This window comes from Dipodomys merriami, unplaced genomic scaffold, assembly GCF_024711535.1.
Source record: "Dipodomys merriami isolate MVZ:Mamm:240054 unplaced genomic scaffold, mDipMer1.0.p SCAF_366, whole genome shotgun sequence".
NCBI lineage: Eukaryota > Metazoa > Chordata > Mammalia > Rodentia > Heteromyidae > Dipodomys > Dipodomys merriami.
In genome coordinates, this window is record NW_027205226.1 from 613,698 (window position 1) to 638,133 (window position 24,436).

Genomic DNA, 24,436 nt, shown 5'->3' on the forward strand with positions numbered 1-24,436 from the left:
GCCTGGTGGGGTACCACAAGACCCTGTGGGTCCGCAAGGACTTCTTCCAAGTTCTTCTTAAAGTCTATTATGAATGTAACCGACAGCATTTCCTGAGTTACAAGTGTTGGGCGCTGTTCTAAGCACTTGTCTGTACATATGATTTCATTCCGTGCTATTATACCCAATGGAGTTACACCTCATGGCTAGGCCCTGTGTTACAAATGAGGGAGTCGAGGCTCGCAGAAGTTAAGGAAGTTACCCCAAGTTCACACAGAAAGGGGCGATACGTGAAAGTAGAGACAGGAACGTGGCTTAGCCCCAGAGCCCCGTCTACAGCCTCTCCTCTAGACTGAAGCACCAAGGGCAGAAGGCAAAAGCAGGGAAGGCAAACACATCTCATTGGTGACTCACGGACTGTGGTTCATGGACATCTGAGGTCATGTCTGGGACAGATGGAAGAGAAGCCACACTGGCCAACTGAGGCTCAACTCAAGCCACTGTCAACTCCCAGCTTCCCTTAGAGACAGGGTCATAAAAGCTGCCTCTGCCTGAGCTGCAGATGCCCTTGGAGATTCTCTGGCCATAAAGACCGGAGGAAGAAAAGGATGCCTGGGGCCACAGAGGCCTAGACCTTGAACCCAGGGCTCTCAGCTCTAGACACGGTGCTTCTCCCAGCACACCTCCTGCTGGCTGATGTGCAGAGCGGGCAGCTCCATCAAGGAGAGTGGCTCACGCAGAACACAGTCCCGGTGAAGAGGATGCTGGGAAGGGCAAGACCACGGGACACCAAGAAGAAAAACCTAGCGTTGGAAGGCTGAGACCTCACCCCCAGCAGGCAAAGTTGACCTCACATGCTCACACGACTGCACTAAACTACAGGACAAATAAGACAGTGTGGTCACCGAGCGTACACATCACAGGGACCAAGTGTGGGGGTGTGGTCACAGAACCCAGGGAGGTTCCTCAATGTGGTCAGAATTTACTAGAGGAAGAAAAAATGTATTCCCTATACATAACTAGAAAAGAAGGAGGGAAGGAGATGGAAGGAAAAGAAAAGTGAGAGGAAGAATACAAGGAAGGAAAAGAGGAAGGGTAAGAACCATTAAAAAAAAGCACAGAACAGGTGCTGGGAAGGTGGCTCAGTGGTAGAGCGCTTGCCTTGCATGCCTGAGGCCCTGGGTTCGATTCCTCAGCACCACATAAGCAAAAAGAAAAAAGCCGGAAGTGGCACTGTGGCTCAAGTGGTAAAGCACTAGCCTTGAGCCAAAGAGCTGAGGGACAGCACCCAGGCCCAGAGTCCAGGCCCCACAACCGGACCCAAAAAAAAGCACAGAACACAGAGACAGCAAAAAAATAGAACTGGGAACCCACAAGTAAGCCCTCACATGGGCAATTGGTTTTTCATAAGTGTGTCAAGATCATTCAACTACAAAAGGCAAGTCTTTTCAAGAAATGGTACTGGGACAGCTGGATACAGGATGCAAATGAACTGAGTTGCACCTCTGCCTCTTACCATACATAAAAATTCACTCCACAGGAATCAAAGACCTAGGGGAAACATGAAATGCTCATGACTTCAGACAAAGCAGCAGTTTCTTAGCTATGATGCTAAAAGCACAAACAACAAAAGAAAACATGATAAATGAGACAAATTGAAAACATTTGCACTTCAAGGGACAATCTCAGGAAAGTGAGAAGCCAATCTGTAGAATGGCAAAAAAAAAGAATTATAAATCATCTATATTAAAATGGGCTTATACCTAGAATATAAGGTGAACTCAATTGCTTACAAGTTCAATAATAAGGAGAAAACTAAGGCAGCTCATATCTGTAATCCTAGAAGGTGGAAATCAGGAGAATTATGGTTTTGAAAGCAAAGAGGGCACAAATAATAATAATAATAATAACAAAGAAGCTGGGCATACTAGAGTCCATCTGTCATCCCACCTGCAGAGGAAAGATGGTCCAGACCAGCCTGCTCAGATGTTGGACTCTATTAGAAAAATAATTAAAGCAGAAAAGGACAGAGGCAAGGCTCAAGTAATAGAATGCCTGTCTGGCAAGCACAAGGTCCTGAGTTTAAACCCCAGGACTGCCCAAATCAGATAAAGAGAGAGGACTCCACTTTTTAAAAAAAAAAAAAAAGTAGGCCAGGGATCTGAACAGACATTTCTCTAAATAAGATATGGAAACTGCAACCAATGATCAGAGGAAATGACATTAAGCACCGTTCGTCTCTAGGGAAATGCACATCAAAGCCACTATAATGTATCTCCTCCCAGTCGGGACAGCTGCGATCAAACACAGGGGTGGCAAGTTGTTAGGGGAGAACTCGAGAGCACGGAATCGCCATCCATTGCTCCAGGGAAGAGTCTGGTGGGCTGTTCCTCCAGAGGTTCGTCATGGAGTCGTCATACAATCCAGCAATCCAAGAGAAAGAAAAACAAGCCTTCACACAGAAATCTGCACGTAGATGTGTCTAGAGCATTGTTCATCAGTGCTACAGGCCAGACGGGACGAGAGAGGTCATGAGGTCATAATAGAGAGCTAGCATGTACTAGGTCCTGGGTTTGACTGTCAAGATGGGGTGGGACAGACTATGGGCTCCAAATACTCATTGGATAATAGCTGCTCTGTTCCCCTGCTTGCTTCATCTCAGGCCTGGGCCAGGGGTACTAGCCCAGGAAGGACCACACCCCCACTGCCCACTAGATGCTATGTCAGGAGCCAATGACACGGTAGGGATTCTTCTACCCAGAAGCTCCATGGTCTGGCCAGAGAGCGGGGCAGGGAAGTACAAAAGGAACGGGAAGGCTGGGCGGTTACCATGCCAACGGCCCATTCCCTACCCTGGAAGAATAGGAAAGTCGGGGATTGTGTGATTCATAAATTACAAAGAACATGTGTGCTTAAACTAAAATAGCTTAAAAATTGAGAGAGAGGAAGGCGAAGACAATACAGGAGAAAGCCCTGGGTCCCCGGAATATCGTGTGGCATTTCAGTGGCGTAATCCTGACAGCAAAAGGCTTTTAGACCGTCCCTTCATCAAAAACCGATTATGCCTGTCTCGCCCTGAAAGTCTCCCAGATCAAGAAGCCTGTCAATCCAGGCCCTTTCTCTCTGCCTGACCTATTGTGCTTCTTCTGTTTCCAGAAATTGGCCAGCTGGCTGCCATGGGCTCACACCTGTAATCCTAGCTGCTCAGCAGACTGAGATCTGAGGATCCCACATCTAAACCAACCCAACCCAGGTAGAAAGGTCTGTGAGATTCTTATCGCCAATTAACCAGCAAAAAGCTTGGAAGTGGAGCTGTGGTCCAAGTGGTAGCGCATAGCCTTGACATAAAAAGTTAAGGGAGAACATGAGAACCTGAGTTCAAGCCCTAATACCAAAGTGCACACACGCATGCGTGAGCACACACACACACTTTCATTTGTAAAGAGTTTACTTTCTCCCTCAACAAACACTTATTTCATCACGGCCCCTCATGAGTTAGTTCTTAGGAAGGAAGGATTCTCCAAAGTTCAGGGGACATACTTGCTTCAGGCAGTGACCTTTAGGAAACACACTGTCAGGTGCACGGTACCCTTAGGGAGCTTAGAAGGGGGGGGGGAGGAAGAGAGTGAGTGAGTAAACAGGTCCAGAGCCAAGAATGCCATAAGCCCACAGCACAGGCAAAGGAAGCTTCTGCCTTCTGGTGAGGCGGTGTCCACAAGGGTTTGTACACAAACAGAAAGCATGGGTGCCTAAACACATCTTCAACAAGTTTGTCACACATGCACACTGGCTCGCAAAGAGTCTGCGGACTCTCACCACCGGGTTCAGGAAACATGAGAGCACGTTTGCGTTTCATTTCTTCAACAGAGAAAGAAATGGAAGTGCATAGCTGGACCCTGGTGGCTCACATCTGTCATCCTAGCTACTCAGGAGGCTGAGATGTGAGGATCACAGTTAAGAGGCAGCCCGGGCAGGAAAGTCCGCGAGACTCTTATCTCCAATGAACCACCAGAAAACCAGAAGTGGTTCTGTGGCTCAAGTGGCAGAACACTCATCTTGAGCTGAAGAATTGAGGGACAGCGCCCAGGCCTAGAGTTCAAGCCCCATGACCAACAACAACAAAAAAAAAAGAAATGGAACTTCATTTCAAGGGTGAGAAACTCTTCCATTTGAGTGGACGTACTGCCACAGCAGGCTCAACCCAAGGAATAAGAGAGCCAGGCCAAACAAAACTAGCATGTTCAATTGTTCATCTGTGTGCGTGTGTGTGTGCGTGTGTGTGCGTGTGTGTACGTGTGTGTGCCCACGCGCGTAGGTGTTGCAATCATTCCATTCTCAGTTTCCAAGCCACTGCTTTGGTTAGAAATCAAGCTTATGAACAGACCTGCTCTAACCACAAAGGAATTTTCCTCTGTGATTAATCACTGAAATGCTAGGTGTGAAATAAACACCCAGCACCCAGGGGAGAGCGCGCTGGCTGGCAAAGCCACCCTGTCTCAGGATGTGAAAGCGGAAGCCCAAGAGTGGGCGGGGAGAGCCAGGATTCATCGGTGGTGGCGTTCTGATCTGCTCCCACTCCCTGAGGAAACTCAACCCTGCCAAGTTTCCTGGGGGAAAGCGCGCAGGCAAAGACAGGAAGAGTACCTCCGCAGTTCGTTCATAGCCTTGAAGGCCTTCCCCATGTGGGCAGGGTTGACAGTGACGGTTCTCTGGTTCTTCTCGTCGTCCTGGGCCTGCGCTGGTGGCTGGGAGCTTGGCTTGATGCTGCAGGAAGGAAGGAAGAGCAGGGAGAGAGATCACACATGGGTAAAGTCAGCCGTCCATACTTCTACCCACCCACGGGAGGCATCTGGGAGGTCGGCCCCCTCGCCACAAACTGGCAGGGAAGGAGACGCACTGGCTGGCACAGCGGACCTGCGGACCTTCTGATGGCACGTGCACTTCATTCTGTAAGTGGAACTTGTTCCATCAAGGGCTGTGTGACTTTGTGGGGGCCTTAACCTCAAAAGGAAGGGGGACGGAGTGCTCTATCACCTCATCACTACACGGTTAATGGGCCCTGATAGGGGCCAGATACTGTATGTAAATACAAGAGAAACATGAGAAACATAAAGCTTACAGCTCACAGGGGTTGGGAAGGTGGCTCAGTGGTAGAGCGCTTGCCTTGCATGCCTGAGGCCCTGGGTTCAATTCCTCAGCACCACATAAGCAAAAAGAAAAAAGCCGGAAGTGGCGCTGTGGCTCAAGTGGTAGAGTGCTAGCCTTGAGCTGAAGAGCTGAGGGACAGTGCCCAGGCCCAGAGTTCAGGCCCCACAACCGGAACCAAAAACAAAAACAAAAACAGCTCACCTGGCACTGATGGCTCACGCCTGACATCCTAGCTGCTCAAGAGGTTGAGATCTGACAATCATGGTTCAGAGCCAGACTGGGTAGGAAAGTCCATAAGTCTCTTATCTCCAATTAGCCACCAGAAAACTAGAAGTGGTGCTGTGCCTCAAGAGAGTGCTCGCCTTGAGCTGAAGAGCTCAGGAACAGCGCCTAGGCCCAGAGTTCAAGCCCCACAACCGGCAAAACATAAAAAATGAAAAGCTTAGAACTCACTGGATGAGAGGTCAAGTAAACTTTCAAACATCACATCTTAATTATTGTGACCCAACAAGGTCAAAATGAAACCCCCTTGTCCAGCCCATCAGTGCTGTTTGTGTGTGTGCCCATGTGCGTGCATGTGCCAGTGTTGAGGCTTGAATGCAGGGCACTGGGCACTGTCCCGAGCTTGTTTGCTCAAGGCTAATGTGCTACCATTTGAGTCACAGCTCCATTTCTGGCTTTGTAAAGGCGGTTAGTTGGAGATAAAAGTTTCATGGACTTTCCTCCCTGAGCTAGATTTGAACCATGATCCTCAGATCTCACCCTCCTGAATAGCTAGAATTTTTACAGGGGTGAGCCACTTAGCTTTGATCATGGCAAGCGCTGTGATTGCAATAGAAGCTGGAGTTCTGGGTGATGGGAAACTATCCCAGTGATGCCAGCCAGGGTCAGGTGAAACTTGCCCGAAGCAGAAATCCGAAGGGAAAGCCAGGTAAAAAAGGCAACTGGGGAGCACTCCAGGCAGGGGAAATGCACAGAGAACTGGAGAGAAAAGGAGCAGTGTGCTCAATGCCCAGCCGTTGAGCACAACTCAAGGAGAACGCAAGAGGGGAGTCTCAGAAGGAAGACCGCGGAGTTTGGGTGTCTCCCTGAAAGCCAGGCAAGCCATCAAAGTTGGCTTTACGCTGAGCACTGGGCCAGGAGGCAGGTAGACACTCTGTGCCTCACGGAGAACAGTGAGGCTGAGGGAAGGCCGCTAGGAAGCCATGATTCCACGGAAAGGCCAGATGGCAGTCATTAGAAGAGGCTGGCGGAGCGGGCTAGGTGATGACCGACAGAGGTCACGTGCAATCTTAGCTCTCCACCCTAAAACCCAGACGCAAAGCAATGCCAAATCCCCATGGAGATCTGAGCCACACAGCTCCCAACCACTCCTGAACGTGCCGCAAGGCAGAGGGGGTTAGGAAGGACGATTCCCCAAATTGGTTAGGGGGAAAAAGAAAAAAAAAAAAAAAGGTCATCCAGCTCCAAGGTCAAGTCTGAGACCTTGGAAAAACCTCTGCTTGGATGAGGCTCAGCTTTCTTTTGCTAGTTGGAAAATGGAACCCTCTCCCCTGATGTAGATTTGGGGACTCACAATCTAGTCCAACTCTAGGACATGGAAAGTAGTCTCCTTTGACTTTCTCTACCAGGCATGGTCCATGCTTCTGGCTAGCCTTGCCAACTGGCGCAGGCTGATACAGTTAAGATATGGCCTGAGACGCTCCATCGATCTCACCCTGAGATCCATCACTAGTGGAATACGCAATATGAAGTTCATGTCAGACCCACAGTTTGTCTGAGCGTAACAGACTCCTTCCTGCCTTCAGCCTAGCAGATCAATGTAAAGCCACGGGCATCTGAGACTAAGGTCTAGGAACAGGAAAGTCAGTTAAGTAAAGGACAATCAATATCAAGGAACACACAATGGAAGACCATTTAGAGTTATGTGTTAAAAAAGGCAAAAAAAAAAAATCTCAAGGCAGAAAATGTGACCAGAGAAAGCACTCAGTCACAATGAAACATTTCATATAAGAAATATACAGGCAGCCGGGCACCAGTCATCCTAGATACTCAGGAGGCTGAGATCTGAGGATCATGGTTCAAAGGCAGCCTGGGCAGGAAAGTCCATGAGACTCTTATCTCCAGTGAACCACCAAGAAAACCAGAAGTGGCGCTGTGCCTCAAGTGGTAGAGAGCTTGCCTTGAGCTGAAAAGCTGAGGGACAGCGCCCAGGCCCAGAGTTCAAGCACCAAGACCAACAAAAAAAAAAAAAAATCCACAGGGCTAGGAATATGGCTCAGTAGTAGAGTGCTCACCTAGCATGCATGAAGCCCTAGGTTCGATTCCTTAGTACCACATACACAGAAAAAAAAGCCAGAGGTGGTGCTGTGGCTCAAGTGGTAGAGCGCTAGCCTTGAGCACAGAAAGGCTCTGGGACAGTGGCCAGGCTCTGAGTTCAAGCCTTAGAACCAGCCAAAAAAAAAACAAAAAACAAAAAAGAAAAACACAAAAAAAGAAATCCACAAGTGCAATAATTTCTTGGTATTCCCTTTCCTTACTCCATAGTCAATAAGATATTAATTTCTACTCTCTAATAACAGTTCAATAGTTTCATTTTTTTATATTTGAGCCCTTATTTTTGACATTGATTTTTTTTTTGCTTGAAATAGCCCTTGTTCTCTGGACATAGCTTTGATATTAAAGATAGTTCTAACACTGCCCCTTGTATAATTGTTACAGGGTTTTTACAGATGCTGTTTACCAAGCTAAGGAAATTCCCTTCTGTTTTTATTGAGTCTTTTTATCATAAACATATACTGGACTTTATCAAATAGATTTGTATGCCTAATGATTAGGGTTCTTTTCCTTTAATCTATAGTGTGATAAATTACATAGGAATAATAAGTATAATAAATGATATCTAAAATATAAATAATGTAATGCATAATATAAACAATAAATATTACAATAAATTAGTGTATTATATATTTATATTTTGTTATATATAACATACAATATGTAATATACATGTTATATAATAATATAATAATGCAAACATACTTGAGCTACTGGGATAAACCTAGAAACTATAAAATGCTGCACAAATAGTCATTATAAATACTGCCTTCAGACCATGGAAATACTTAGAAACCAAAAGGAGATATAACTGGCAATGAATCAAAGAGCCACTGGAGGTTTGGGGTGGGGGAACCGATAAGATTAGAATTCAGAAAATCCTGGAGGACAGGTATTATTAGCTCGGCTTCACCGATAAGGACCCGGACCGTTTGGGAAGTGCTGACAAGGATCTCTAGTATGCCTAATGGGCAGGAAATCTCACTCTTCCTGTTGTGTTGCTCTTTGCACTTTCCAGCAAGTCTGACGATAATACATATCCCTGTGAATACTATGCCCTGTTTACTACAAGGTCTCAGGCATGGACTGCCTATCATTGGAGGGTTAAAGTCACACTAGAGCTTCCCTGAAGCAGTGATAGTGAGCACAGACCAGCTTGGAGAAGGACATAGGTCTCCCAGAGTTCTTCCCGTCCTTTATGTGGAGACAAGTCATGGTGCCTTAGGAGAAACCCCTGCTCTGCAACTCAGTACTTGGCCTCTGGTTTCTGACGGCCTCACATTTGACAGTTCACTAAACTTGCAGAGAACAAGACATTAAACAGAGCGTCGGGCTCAGGACAGTCAGACTCTCAGGCAAGAGCCCACAAGTAATGAGGAGAAAGACGGGACCTGAGCTCCAATGTCCTCCGGCTCTTCCCGCCAGTCCACCCTCGCATGCATGCAGGTGATACTCGCTCTACACACACATTCCTCAGTCAAGGGTCAAGTGCCCCCCGGGGGGGGGGGGAGAGCTGCCAAATTCCCTCGTTTCCTCCCCCCCATTCAGCAGTCCTTAACTACTTAGTTCCCAACGACCAAGTGCTCAGTCTCAGTTCTTGATCCCAAGTAAGTCTGGGGGATCTCCTCCCTCTACTTGTTATACACACACACACACACACACACACACACACACACACACGCACGCACGCACGCACGCACGCACGCACGCACGCACGCACGCACGCACGCACGCACGCGCGCGCGCTTCAGGACACACCCCAGACTTCAGGAATCTCCATCCAACCAAACTGAGATGACTCAGTCTTCAAGGTTTCACGATCTGGCAAGAGGGGACACAGCCTTTTAACGAACCTGCCTAGCCCATGCTAGAGTCTATCTGCTGGACAAAGAAGCCTTCACGTGCACTCCAGCATCCAGAGCTCAAAAACATTCAAGTTGAGCCATGGGAAAACTCCAAGGGGGTCACAAAGACCGGGGTGCTGAGGAAGTACAAGTCAGGAAAAACTCTCCTTCTTTCCTATAGGAACCTGCAGCTATGAATAAGACTCACACTACCTACTAAACTAGTCCACTTGGTGAAAGGTGGTGTGAACACTCTTAAGTTCTCACACAGTCTGGCTGCTCGTCAGTACAGTTGTGTAACACACACTGCAGCGTGGTGAGTCCACAGAAGCGAATGACACCAACAAGCCACCAACAGCCCACAGACAGAATGTTGGAAGTTGGCTCAGACATACCTCGTGTTCTCCCAGCTGCCCACTGGATCCCACGCAGGCCATGTGTATGGGATGGTCAAGATTCCTAGGAAACAAGGGGAGACACAGCCTCGCCCCTCCTCCTCGGTCTTTTGACTTTTCTTTTTCCCTATTTAGATCACTGCAAGGGCCTCCAGCCTCCCATCTGGCCTTCCGGATGCCGCACCTCCAAGTGCTTTCTGTGCACCATCGCCAAGCTGGCCAGAAAGATCACCGGGACCGTGTCCTTCAAAGCGTCACTGTGAGGGTTATAGGCTGAAGGTTCAGTCAGAGCCCTCGGCTTCCATGTGTTCCGTACACTGTCTGCCCTTGTAAGGTCTTCTTTTAAAGGGCTCTATAGATTATAGGGCTCAGAAATTATCAGTCTGTAGAATAAAGTCATGGTTCTTGCCCACCTTTTTTTTTTTTTTTTTTTTTGGTTGTGGGGCTTGAACTCTGGGCCTGGGCACTGGTCCTGAGCTCTTCAGCTCAAGGCCAATGCTCTACCACTTGAGCCACGGTTTTCTGGTGGTTCAGTGGAGATAACAGTCTCCTGGACTTTCCTGCCGAGGCTGACTTTGAACCACGATCCTCAGATCTCAGCCTCATAAGGAGCTAGGATGACAAGTGTGAGCCACTGGTGCCCGGCTTCACCTATCTACTATTTAAGCCATCCCTTGGCCTGGCCTGAACCTGAGTCCCAGCTTAACAGCACTTACTCAAAGATTTGCTTGTTATATACAAATCAGATGAGCCGGTCTTCAAAGTCTGCCGCTAAATGAACGTCCACCAATACTCAATATAAAAGCTATAAATAAAAAGTTATAGGGGCGGGCTGGGAAGGTAGCTCAGTGGTAGAATACTTGCCCCGCATGCATGAGGCCCTGGGTTCGATTCCTCAGCACCACATAAGCAGAAAAAAGCTGCAAGTGGTGCTGTGGCAAGTGGTAGAGTGCTAGCCTTGAGCTGAAGAGCTGAGGGACAGGGCCCAGGCTCAGGGTTCGGCCCCCACAAATGACCAAAAAAAAAAAAAAAGTTATACACAACCAGGTGCTAGCGGTGGCTCACACCTGTAATTCAAGATACTCAGGAGGCTGAGATCTGAAGACTGTAGTTCGAAGCCAACCCCAGGCAGAAAAGTCCGTGAGACTCTTATCTCCCATGAACTACCAGAAAACCAGAAGTGGCGCTGTGGCTCAAAATAGTAGAGTGCCAGCCTTGAGCAAAAAGAGCTCGGGGACAGCGCCCAGGCCCTCAGTCCAAGCTTATGACTGACCAAAAATAAATAAACATATATATATATATAAAATATATATATATACACATTTTCTAAATGCCTCTTAAATTCCAAGTCTGCGCATCCAATGTGTTACCTGACTACTACTTAGGTTTTACACATATGTAAGCAAAATATGTCCTCCCACTGCCCCTTACGCCAGTTCTTTCTGTATTCCCCTCCCTTAGAGGTAGCACCAACTGCCCACCCACCTGTCCAAGCCAGAGACCTGGAGAGGTAGGTACCCTGGAGAGCTTCCTTCTCATGAGCATACCCCCACATCCAGCCATAAGCCCTACTGAAGTGTTTCCACAACTGCAACTCACTCCCTCACGCAGACAGGACTAGATCCATCTTATTCTAGGTGAACAGGATCTCTGCCTGAGTTATTACAGCCACCCTCCATGAACAAACAGCACTGTGGCCGAGGCCACAAATGAAGTTCAGACACGCGGGACTAATACTGTGTGCTACAGACATGGGCCCAAGATCATTGTTCGTCTAGAGATGAAACCAAGTACAGAGAAGCGAGGTGATTTGGAGCTTCAATGAGACTATGCTGACTGCATTCAAGTACCTTTGGAAAAGAAAGACAAAAACCTTAAGTGGGGGGGGGGGGGACTGGAAAGATGGTTTATTGGTAGAGTGCTTGCCTAGCATGCATGAAGCTGTGGGTTCAATTCCTCAGCATCACATAAAGAGCAAAAGCCGGAAGTGGCGCTGTGGCTCAAGTGGTAGAGCGCTAGCCTTGAACAAAAGCAGCTCAGGAACAGTGCCCAGGCCCTGAGTTCAAGCCCCAGGACTGGCAAAAAAAAAAAATCTTAAGGGACAGATGGTGAAAACCCTGGAGTTAGTTCATCCCATGCTAGCTAGAAAAGAAGGTTATTTAACCATCAGATGATGTTCTTTGCTCAGCCTCAGGTCTGACCCATTTTGAGTGTGAGGCCTGGGAACACCGGAGTGCTGTGACTTGGGCCCTAATTCACCAGGCAGACTTTTGATCCATTCGGCCTCCCCCTGGTTCCCCCAATCCAAAACACCAAAATGACCTAAATTTCATTTCTAAATTGGAAATGATGATCTGTCACTGGAAGACGTCCAGCCAGCAGGATCCAGGCAAATTCTGACACCAAAATACACCATTTGGACAGAGACTACCACATAGCGCTCTGCCCTTCACACCCTCTCTGCAGGGCCACCGTTGTTGGTTATTTTAAGCTGGCGCTACAAAACAGTCCAGGTGGACTCAGAAGGTAGAATCCAGAAAGCCACAGTCACAGGAAGCCGATGACAAGGGTAAGCACACCTCCAGCTCTGTTCTCTCCTCTTCAGAACAGCTCTGTTCTGAGACACGGACATCAAATTCGCTCCAAGACCCCGCCTAAGCCGAAAATGGGGAGCTGATGGTCAAACCCATCTATCTGACGCTGAGGCCTGCTTTCATGTCCGTAACCAAGTCCACCGAGTCAGGCCAAGGAGGAAGCAACCCCCGGGACCCTTCTCCATGTAGTCAAAGCAGATCTCATGAAAACAAAAACAAAATCTTCTAGAACCTCCCCCCAACTCATGGTAGGAAGTCACAGGGTGGACTGGAGTCAATCGATGCTATTAAATGTTCTGAACTGGGGACACTTCATGCTCAGGCCTTCCTGATTAACCAGGTTGGCTGCCAGCCACTAGCCCCGTTTACATCCCACACTCCCCCTCGTAAACAAGCTGGAGAGCAGAAATGTGCCTAATCACTTTCCTAAAAGCCCAGTGCACGACTGCTTTCCCAAAGTGCCAAATGTCAGGAGAAACACTAAGTTCAGACAGAAGTAGACGAGAGAGAAGAGCTGAAAGAAAACGCCCCCCTTCTGTGTGCGGCGTTCGGAAAGCCAGGCTTGTGTGGAGTTGGAACAGCAGGGCTGGAGCGTTCCCTTCTGGGCAGCTTTCACAGGGGCCAGCACAGGCTGTCATGGGTTAGAAAGACAACTAACTCCAGGAACACTGGGCCACAGGTCTCTAACCTAAGAGCCATTGAACTTGTTGAACAGAGGGGAGGGGGGGCAGATGGGGGTGGGGGGGGTGAATCTTAGAACAAAGCCTGTTCAAGCTATTTTTTTTTAACATGGTTTATTAATGGTCTATTCAGTTTAACCTAGTTTCAGGGTTCAGCCAGAAATTGAAAAGAAAAAAAAAATAGGTCAGTTTTACAATGGCAAGTTTCATCAGATCAAAGGGCTTTGCTACAGAAAACAGACAGAAAATGTGTTCCTGTGTAGATCTGCTTAACACTCTAAAACTTAGCAAGGAAACACACACACACCCCAAAACAATGTCTAGGTGCAGAGATTTCATTTTGTTTTTGAAGTTCAAAAATCTTATTTCAGGGCTGGGAAGGTGGCTCAGTGGTAGAGCGCTTGCCTTGCATGCATGAGGCCCTGGGTTCAATTCCTCAGCACCACATAAGCAAAAAGAAAAAAGCCGGAAGTGGCGCTGTGGCTCAAGTGGTAGAGTGCTAGCCTTGAGCTGAAGAGCTGAGGGACAGCGCCCAGGCCCAGAGTTCAGGCCCCAGGACCGGACCCAAAAACAAAAAACAAAAACAAAAACAAAAAAATCTTATTTCATTAAAAACAAAAAAAAAGCTGTTACCCAAATGGAAAATTTGGTTTCAGTTAGCACGATTTGGGGAACACAGGCACGTCGGCTCTCCAAGTAGTAACACCCAAAAATTCCTACCTAACTTTCTACTGGTGACTTCTAGGGTTAGAAGGGAGTATTCAGTGAGTGGTTAGTAGAGACAACGTGGGGGGGGGGGGGGAGATATAGGGTTGTTCACTCTCTTTCCTCCCTGGGTCCTGCCAACACCTCACCTGCAGAGCTCAGCATGTAAGGAGCACTGGCTTTCTAAGACATGTCTCTGAGAATCCATGTGCTATCCGTGGATCGAAGGTAAACAGACAAGCACCTTCATCTCGGAAGCTCCCTGGAGGACAGGGGTAGTTTCTCCCTGGAAGAAATCATCAAGTCATGGCCCAGAGTACCTGTGTACCTGTGCCTCTCCCCTGTTAGGGTATCTTGAATGCTTCTAACGGAGACTATAACACCACTGCAGGAGAACGGGATCACCACCTTCCTCTTTTCACAATGCTGCTTTCTAAACCTTGTAGTTCTCTGCCACTCTTACAGAGCAGCCAAAGCGTGGATGGAGAACAGTGTCTGTGAGTGAAGTATATGAGATGTGAAATCTACAGTCCCATCATCTTTAGTTCATCTTGTTCGACAACTGCTAGCTAGCCATCCCCAGAGCCGTGCGGTTTCCCCACGCTGAGACTCCATACCCACTCTCCCCTTCCTCTGCTATCTGCCAACCGTTTCACCGTCTTGATGGACCTGACACACCAGCAAGTGGAAACCTGAGTTTAATCCACCCACAAGGCTGATTCTCAAATGGAAACAAACATTCCCAGCAGCCAGGGTCACGGCCATTCCCATGTCTTCTACCTGCTCTAGGCACGCGGAGATGCCCACTTATCACAGCAGCCGCGGCGAACCAGGGATCTCTCTCCTTTGTGGAACAGAAGGCAAAGTCACCTTCCTGTGATGGATGGAGCCACAGCAGATTGTCCAGTGCGGAGAGGTGGGGCAGACGGAGCACTGAAAGAATCAGCAGAAAGCTAGAGAGCCAGACAAGGCAGCAGAGAAAAAAAAAAAAAACACAAACTCACAGGTTCTTCTGGCCTTGGCCTGAACAAAGGAGTCTCCAGCTCAGGGCTCCAAACCACAAAGGCTTCTAAATGCCACAGGGCATGTGGAAAGTGAATCTCAGTGAAGCATCAAAGAGAGGCAAATAAAAGTCTTATATGACTTCCTACGGTAAGGATGGTTTTCAGGACGAGGGTGTGCCAAAGTTCACCCTCGTTTTCTCATGGGGATGACCTCACATAATCACAACTTGGCAGGAGAAGAGTTGCCAGCCATGACAGAGACTACCATCGGAGAAAGCACCAGCTACTTACACAGCGCGTCTCACTCCGGCAGTGATGCCAAGAACTACAGTGGGGTCATTACTCCTTTTAGACAGAAAAACAAATTCATTCTGTTTAAAAAAAAAAATGGGGCACACTCAAGGTCACCCAGTGTGTGTACACATGACACTGAGTGAGTCTGTGCAGCTCCACAGTCTATGTTCTAATGAGTAGCCTTGCAAGTTAGTTAGAAGGCAGGCTCATGTCCTTATAGGAAAGTTATTCACCAGGAATCTCTTGATTGAAAGCCTTTCAAGCTTAACAGACAGACCTCTACTGCCAGGCACCAGGGGCTCACGCCTGTAACCCTAGCTACTCAGGAGGCTGAGATCTGGGGAATCTCAGTTCAATGCCAGCCCAGCAGGAAAGTCCGTGAGACTCTTATCTCCGATTAAGCACCCTGCCACTGCCTCTCTCTCTCTCCCTCCCCAGCAACAAAGCCAGAAGTGGCTCAAGTAGCAGCGCACCAGCCTTGAGCAAAAAAACCTCAAGGACTCCAAGTTCAAGCCCAAGAACTGACACCAAAAAAACTCACCTATATTAAGCTTTGGCACGTTAGATGTGGAACAGATCCTGGCTCTCTGATCTCTGGGGGGCTGGACACGTAATCCTGCGCCAGTCACTTGGCCCTGGTGGCCACTCAGTTTCCAGGAACTTAATAAAAACAAGGCTATTTCTTCCCTCTGATTCCTCTCTACCACCAAAGCATCTCGTGAGGTCAGTTACCTGTACTGGGATAATAAGACTGATACTCAAAGACGAATGTACTGGGGAAAGATTTCAACCTCGTCTCTGCCAGTTTTCTTGTCGGTGATCTGAGTTTCTCACAAAGGTTATCAGTGAGCCAGGACCTAGTACTCAGTACCCAGCTCTGACACACAGACGAAAGGCACCAAGAATATCAGCCGAGACTAGAAAGGTTAAGATGCCCAAGATAAAGTGGAGTTTTGAAACACTCTTGCCAGTAACTTCTACCAAGAGGAAGAGGAATGTAGCCAGCAGAAGGGATGCTGGGAACGAGAGACGGGAGGTCACTCTAGTTGTGGACAGAACGGGTCACCACAAAGAGAGGCCAGTAGGGCTCTTGGGGGGGGGGGGGGGCCCTGTGGGCCTGCAGTGGGAACAGTCTTGGAAGACTGGAACACTTGGCACATAAGCTAGGCAGACCTGCAGGGGGAACAAAAGCTGGCTTGGAAATGCTCAGCTTGGCTAGCTGTTTACTCTGCTTCTAGTAGAAGAAAAGCAGAACATGTGCGACCAGGTGTTCAAAAGCCGTGGACCTCAGCTCTCCCCGCAGACCGACCACAATGCCCACCCCCCCCCCAGGAGGAAGGGATTTATATATTTCTGAACACAGAACTTGGGGGACAGTCAGTGCCCCAAAATTGCTCCATTCGTGGCCGGTAGCCTCACACTGACCTTTCAGTCTTATTAGGCCCGGTGTGGTCCAGAATCTCTACACTTCCGTCCCGTCACCCACATCCTTGGCTAGCCAAGGACACTGTCCCCTTTACCCAAGGCGATTTTCAGATGTCCTGCCACCAGAAAGTCATGGGGGGGGGGACTGTCTCAAAGGGCATCCATGGAGAGGGGCCCTGGGTCTGAAAAGTCCCAAGCGCTTCCCGGGACGGACACCCGGAAGCCCCTTCAGAGCAGGGGATGGGACGAGCCCCCTTCTAACAGGTGCTAAACATCTCTCTGCCCCCCTCACCCCCCATGCCCGGCTCAGGTGAACCCGGGAAGCGAAGGCCAGCCCTCCCCGTCCACCTTGCTCTGCAGGTGATGCTGGCTGCGTTGAGCCTGCTCCCCTTCCCTCTTAACCAGGGAGCCAGGACTCTGCCGCCTTCACAGGGGGAGGGTGGGGGTCCGCGGGTGAGTGTGGAGTGGGGGGTGCGTGAGCCTGTTGGAGGGAAGAGCTAACTCCTGGCTCGGGGCGAGCCCCTGACACCCCTTCTGGTGGGAAGACGCCCAGGGGGAGGAGGCCAGGGTTCCCCGAAAGCGGGATAGCTCAGGCACTTTGCAACTGGGGGACAGGTGCCATCTGACTGGGCTTGATTCCTGCATCCCTGACCGTGCCTGCGGGTGGGGTGGCGGTGCCTGCACACGCGCACACACTGGAAGAGCGCCACCAAGATGCAAAACGCCAACTGCACGGTCGGCCGGGCCCTGCTTTGGCCGGGCAGGGCAGGGTGGGCCGGGCAGGGCGGGCCGGGCAGGGCCGGGAGCTGGGGCCGGCCCCTCGTGGCCCGCCGGGCCGGGGCGCCCCGGGCCCGGGGAGGCGCGGAGGCGGGCGCACGCGGACGCGGAGGCACGCACGCGTTAGCACACACGCGCGCACACACGCACGCACACTCACATACCTCTGGCCGTCCATGGCGGCGGGCGGGCGGGCGCCGGGGCTCCGGGCGGGCCGGGCCGGGGACGGCGGCTCAGCCGCGGTGATTCAGCATGGCCGCGGCGGCGGCGGGCTCGGCCTCCTCCCGCGGACTCGCTCGCTCGCTCGCTGGCTCCCGGGCTGGCGGGGCTGGCGGGGCGGGGCGGGGCGGCCCCGCGTGGTTGCCTAGGAGCCCGGGCTGCTCCCGCCCCGCGCCGCGCCGCCGCCCCCGCGCCGCCCGGGCATCCCCGGCCTCCCCGCCGGCCCGAGCTGGGGGCGCCCGCCCTCCCCGGCCTCCCCGCCGGCCCGAGCTGGGGGCGCCCGCCCTCCCCGCCCGCCCCGGCCGGCCCGAGCTGGGGGCGCCCGCCCTCCCCGCCCGCCCCGCCCCGCCCTCCCCGGCCGGCCCGAGCTGGGGGCGCCCGCCCTCCCCGGCCTCCCCGCCCCGCCCTCCCCGGCCGGCCCGAGCTGGGGGCGCCCGCCCGCCCGCCCTCCCCGGCCTCCCCGGCCGGCCCGAGCTGGGGGCACCCGCCCTCCCCGGCCTCCCCGCCGGCCCGAGCTGGGGGCGCCCGCCCTCCCCGGCCTCCCCGCCGGCCCGAGCTGGGGGCGCCCGCCCTCCCCGCCCGCCCCGGCCCGAGCTGGGGGCGCCCGCCCGCCCGCCCTCCCCGCCCGCCCCGGCCCGAGCTGGGGGCGCCCGCCCTCCCCGGCCTCCCCGGCCGGCCCGAGCTGGGGGCGCCCGCCCTCCCCGGCCTCCCCGGCCGGCCCGAGCTGGGGGCGCCCGCCCTCCCCGCCCGCCCCGGCCGGCCCGAGCTGGGGGCGCCCGCCCGCCCGCGGCCCGGATCAGGTGGTTGCTCCACAGCAGAGAAATCCCGGCCCCCCTCCTCCCTCCTCCCCCCCATCTTCTCTCCCCCCCCGTCCTCCCTCCCCCTCCTCCCCACAGGCCGGGCAGGGATGGGGGAGACCATCCACCTGCGGGGTCATCACAGCCCCTGGCTCGGGTTCCTCATCCCCCCCAGAGAGGGGAAGGAGTCCTGGGGGAGGCTGGGGGAGGGAAAGGGGGGGCAGAGACAGGGAAGCAAACCCCTGTGTACTACAGAGACCAAAGCCACCCCTCCCCCCAGCTCTGCAGACACACACACACACTGACACACATACACACACTCACACACACACTCACACGTGTCTTTGTATGCGCCGCTTCCAGCCTTTTCTGCTTATGGGGTGCTGAGGAATCGAACCCAGGGCCTCAAGCATGCAAGGCAAGTGCTCTACCGCTGAGCCACCTTCCCAGCCTTAAATGTCTTCTAAAGGCTGCAGTGTGTATGGCCTGCCTGGGCCCGGTGGCTCACACCTGTCATCCCAGCTCCTCCGGGAGGCTGGGACCTGAGGATCCAGGTTCAAAGCCAGCCCGGGCAGGAAAATCTGCAGGACTCTTATTTCCAATGAACCACCTACAAACTGGAAAGTGGAGCTGGGGCTCAAAGGGGTAGAATGCTAGCTTTGAGCCAAAAAGAAAGAAAAAAGAAAGCTCCGGAACAGCACCTAGGCACCCGAGTAGTACTGATAGCGTGCTGTGACTCAAAATGTGTAGACCAACTCCATCCCTGAGTCATGGCGAAATCCCAGGTTCTCATAACATCTTCCCTAATCACGACAACCACAACCATCACAACCAGTCTCATCTATAACAGCTACCTGCAGAGCACACGGCCCTTCCTGCTAATCTCACACCTGATACACTGTCTGGAACAATTAATTATTTATACACCGTGTCTCCAAAACTAAAACGCAATCTTGCAGAAAGCAGGGAGCTGGTTTGTACCTTCTAGCCATAGCCAAGAGGCTTGGAGGTAGATGGCAATAACAAAAAGCTGACCTCAAAAGCTTCAGAGGACAGGCACCGGTGGCTCACGCCTATCATCCTAGCTTACTCAGGAGGCAGAGGTCTGAGGGCGGAGGTTCAAAGCCAGCCCGGGCAGAAAAATCCATGAGGCTCTTATCTCCAATTAAACCAGAAGATCAGAAGTGGCGCTGTGGCTCAAGCGGTAGAGCACTCGCCTTGCACTGAAGAGCTCAGGGGCAGCACCCAGGCCCAGAGTTCAAGCCCCACAACTGACCAAAAAAAAAAAAAAAAAAGAAAAGAAAAGAAAAGAAAAAAAGCTTCAGAGAAATCAGACATGAGTGACTAGTCCAGGACTTCTCAGGGCTAGCCTGGCTGTGCGAGACCCATCCTTGCGTAGCTAGACTCCGTGTGCAGCCACTCCACAGGACCAGCTCAGACCAGATCTTTAAGTCACATGAGTCTAAGAAGGTCTCAAATGTTCCATTTTACTTCTCACCTTCATGCTATAATGTTGACCTGTTAAATTGCTTCAGCGTTATGAAGCTCTGAAACCAGCTGTGAAGGCAGCAATGCCAAAGTACTAGAAATGTAAAATACACAGATATGGAGGACAAAGGATGAAGAAATGCTGCAGAGGTACTCACGGGACACTATGTAGAAAAAGAACTTTACAAATTGTGGGTGGGGACAGGAGGGAAAAACTGGGAAAGAGGGCAAAGGGAGGGGTGACATTGTCCAAAAAGAAATATACTTGTTACCTAACTTAAGTGACTATAACCCCTCTGTACATTGTTGAATGTTTGGTTTTTTTAAAAAAGAATTGAGGGCTGGGAAGGTGGCTTAGTGGTAGAGCGCTTGCCTAGCATGCATGAGGCCCTGGGTTCAATTCCTCAGTACCACCTAGGCAGCAAAGGCCAGAAGTGACACCGTAGCTCAAGTGGTAAAGCACTAGCCTTGAGCAAAAGAAGCTCAGGGACAGTGCCCAGGCCTTGAGTTCAAGCCCCAAGACAGGCTAAATAAAGAAAAGAAAGAAATGTAAAGTAACTTAAACCATATATAGTCGGCTGCACTCAAACTGGCTAGGATGTAATTCTCCAAGTTTACATCACACACTTCAGTGTTATCTCCGATGGGGCTTTACCCAGCTCACTCTTCCTCAAGAAGAGGAGGCCTGGGTGATTCTGTTTACACCCTTCATCCCTGTTATCTCCACTCTACCCTTCCCCAGTCCCCCTCCTATCTTCCTTTCTCCCTTTCCTTCCTCCCCATCCTCCTCTAATCAGCCCTGGGACTGCTCCAGATGCTTCCTTTGGAGGTCAATCACACATGAGGAAACTCAAGTCGCAGAATCCGTGCCAGAGTGCAGACATCCACCGGGAAGGCAGCCGGTGACTCACCGAGGGGCTTGGGAATGAGATGGCGAGTCTTTTGTGCAGACCCTCTCACGTGGGATGGGGGGGGGGGGGATGCCACACGTCACAACCTGACAGGAGAAATGTTCACAAAGGAAATGCTTAAGGCTTGAGCAGATTCAACTTAGGAAACACAACTTCAGAATTTCTTCTACAACCCTACTCTTCTGACATGCTCATCAAAACTTCCTCTTGCTGTGAGACACTATTTTACGTGTTCTACTTATTATACAAATGTTCTTTGCACCACAACAAGAACGTTACTCCTGGCTCATCTTTCTGTGACTGGACTTCACATTAAGGAGCACTGCTATTGGATTCCTGCAATCAAAGGGAGAGAAAGAGAGAGAGAAAGAGAGAGTGTCAAAGAAACAAAGGTGGTATTTGCCTATAGGAAAATGTCCATCTTTGGACTGCCCATAGTACTGTCTTAACTTCCCATACTCTGTACCCCCACAGAGCTGGAACACAGCCTATTTGGAGACAGAGAGGCCAATTTCCCTTCTTTCCTGGGACTTCATTCTTCATGTGTGTGGTCACCGTAACGCGGTTCAGGGGTTCCACATCTGCCCAGCACCCGAACCAGCTTCCCAGCTGGTTTGCGTAGGTTATCAAGGAATCAAAAGGCACAAGGGACCTTTTAGAGTTAGGGAAATGATTCCTATCTTGACTACGCTGGTACTTTCAAGTCTCTGTACAACTAATATTTCTTTAGACTATAGGCCTACAATGGATAAACATTGCATGGGACGATATTTCTGGAAAATCTAACAAACAGTACAGAGTCAAGCCCCTGCTCATTCTAACGTATAGATTCAGAGCCTTTGGGTCAAGAGTTTGGGTGAACTTCAGAGGTAGCTGGAATGTATACGAGATGTAAAGCCACTGAGAACAATAAAATGTGCCTGGGCTATTAACCACCATGCAGGGCTCAGTTCAAATGTACTTACCAGAAACATGACCCCAGGCGAGTTCATTTGTGAGCCCCATTTTCCCTCCTGTGAGGAGAAGGTGGGAACAGTAGACTTCATGGGCCAGTGAGCATGAATATAAAATATGAACAGCACTTAGCAGAGGGCCTGGCCTGTACTGAGCACTGGGTAACCACCAGTGGCCACTTTCATTGTCTGTGACAATGCTACCACACTCAACTTCTGAAAGCCTGGAGATCAGGAAGTGAGCCAGGGTAGGGCCCTTCCTACAGCCGTATTTACCTCCCAGTGAGATTCTATTAGGCATAGGTCAGGCTACTCCCGAGCCAAATTAAAGCCCGCTCACACTTTACCACCAAAACTTCCTCTCAGCGTCTAGAACACTCAGTGAGTGGACTCTTTAAAAACTGCTTAGCGTGCCTTCAGAAAGCCAGGCAGAAACTGAAATGGAACTGAGGCCCAACAAAAGCCAAAAGGCAGAGCTAGGTGCCCGTGACTCACACCTGTACTCCTACCTAGTCAGGAGGCTAAGATCTGTAGGATCGTGGTTCAAACCTAACTAGCACAAGTGGAAAAGCCATCACCAAAATAACCAGCAAAAAAGCTGGGGCTGGAGGTGTGACTCCAGTGGTTAGAGTACCAGCCAAGCAAGCACACGAGCCATGCAAGGGCGAGGCCCTGAGTTCCAGCTCTACAAGTGGGTAATAGAAGGACACATGGCCCACAGGGATTCCTGGTTTCTCTTAGGTCTCTCCCTCTGAGGATAGAACATTCTGTGTCATGAACAGATTCCGTCCATCATCTCCACTTGAGAGAACATCCTCTGAACAGCAACACTGGCCCGTTCTGGGAACATTCACTCTGAGCCAGGCTCGGACCTCCACCGGGCACACGCACAGCTCTCCTTCCATCCTTACAACCCAGTGAGGTTAGTGAATGTAAGAGGACTGAGCTCTGTGGCTCCACAGGTAGTGAACAGCAAAGCTGGGGTTAGAATCCAGGCCTGCCCACTGTTAACTATCATACAGCGCAAGTACTACCCTTAACCTCTTTTAGAAGAGGCAACTAAGGCGGACACAGATAGCAACTGACAGCTGGGTGCCGGTAGCTCACACCTGTAAATCCTAGCTACTCAGGAGGCTGAGATCTGAGGATGGTAGTTTGAAGCCAGCCCATGCAGGGAAAGTCTGTGAGACTCTGATCTCCAATGAACCACCAGAAAACCGGAAGTGGCGCTGTGGTAGAACACTGGCCTTGAGCAAAACAGCTCAGGGACAGTGCCCAGGTCCCGAGTTCAAGCCCCATGACTAATCAAAAAAAAAAAAAAAAAAAAGCAAGCAAGTAACTGGTTCAAGACAGAAGACAGTTAGAAGTCCAACAAGATTTTTAGGCCCTAATGCGCTAACCTCCTCACCCCTGGATGAGAACTGCATTTTTCCCTAAAGAGTCCACACCCAACTAGCACACCATGCTTCCAAACACCTCCTGCATAAAATCTTCTGGGCAACGAGGTCAAACCAAGGACTGATCTTGAAGAAAACTAGAGGTGCACCGCTGATCCTCAAGGGAGCCAAAGAAAAGCCTGAGCCAGTACAGGGGGTTCAACCACAAGGTCCAGAACACAGCAAGTCTCAAGATCTCCCTCAGAAGTCATCTCCCCAGTCTGCAACTTGCAACTGGCGCCCTCTGCTGGCAAACATGTTATCTCTCCACAACAAAAGTGAAGTAATTTTGCACCAGTGATTAGAAAGATTAAAAAACAATCTGCTTCCCACACAAATATTCAGGAGTGAACATTTATTTTTCCAGCTTTCAACTATCTGCCCTCTCTCCACTGCCCGATGCCTCTCCAGGCCTTTCTCTTCTTGGTACTAAGAAAATGGTGTTTTGGTGGTATAGCCCCAAAGCCAAGAATACAGTGATGTGTATGTGGGTAACATGTATTGTGGGTGTGGCTAAGTCTACACAACTAGCAGGCAGAGAGCCCAGCGGCCCGTGCATGAAGTAACATAAAACCACATGCAAGAAAGAGCATGTTTATAGTTCACAACTCTGTAATGGACTTCCCCAGGGAGCTGCCACATAAATCCTGTATAAACAGCATGCTGGCCGAGGAAATCACACTTAAGGCACGTGTATCAATGGGACAAGGGCAGGAGATGGGCTTGACACAAACTCACTAGACAGCAACTTCAGATACAGGAAAGGAGAAAGGGGACACAAGGAAGAGAAATATAATTGGGAACTTAACAAGTAAATCGGTGGCACTTTTACTTCATGTTACGGTTTCTTTTATCGAGATGTTTCAAACTGTGTAGCCCAGGCTGGTCTTGAACTCAATGGCCTTCTTGCCTTTCCGTCCCGAGGGCTGACCCTGTGACAGGCATCTTTAAAGGGATATTTATAATTGTAGCTATAATTGCAGCAACATAATCTCAATTTCCCACAATTTTATTTTCAGGTGTACTGTTATATCCCTGTATCTTGATATACTTATGTATTACACTAAATAATATGTTATCACTTTTGTTTAAGTGAAATACATGTAATATAAAATCTTCGGTTATAGCTGGGCGCTGGTGGCTCACGCCTGTAATCCTAGCTACTCAGGAGGCTGAGATCTGAGGATCTCGGTTCAAAGCCAGCCCAGGCAGGAAAGTCCGTGAGACTCTTATCTCCAATGATCCACCAGAAAACCAGAAGCGGCGCTGTGGCTCAAGTGGTAGAGCGCTCTCCTTGAGCTGAAGAGCTGAGGGACAGCGCCCAGGCCCAGAGTTCAAGCCCCACGACCGACAAAAAAAAAAAAAAAAAAATCTTCGGTTATTCATTTTTAAATGTTCAATTCATTGGCATTAAATACACTAACAATACCTTATAAACTGGGCACTGTAT

At 50.4% G+C, this 24,436-nt stretch overlaps 1 protein-coding gene across 6 annotated transcripts in view; it reads right to left on the minus strand.

Moving 5' to 3' along the window:
* The window catches only part of LOC138804465 (kelch-like protein 3), a 95,623-nt gene that overhangs the window by 55,957 nt on the left and 15,230 nt on the right, over window positions 1-24,436 (minus strand). For 2 of the 6 annotated variants that reach the window (XM_069988729.1, XM_069988728.1), the window contains exons 6-8: window positions 14,463-14,615; window positions 9,704-9,767; window positions 4,624-4,743 (exon numbers count right to left, since the gene is read on the minus strand). In XM_069988729.1, coding sequence (XP_069844830.1) covers window positions 4,624-4,743; window positions 9,704-9,767; window positions 14,463-14,615 — 337 coding nt within the window. Of the gene's footprint in view, window positions 1-4,623; window positions 4,744-9,703; window positions 9,768-13,831; window positions 13,969-14,462; window positions 14,616-17,346; window positions 17,448-24,436 lie in introns of those variants that run through there. The other 4 variants (XM_069988730.1, XM_069988732.1, XM_069988734.1 and 1 more) reach the window with 4 other exon arrangements.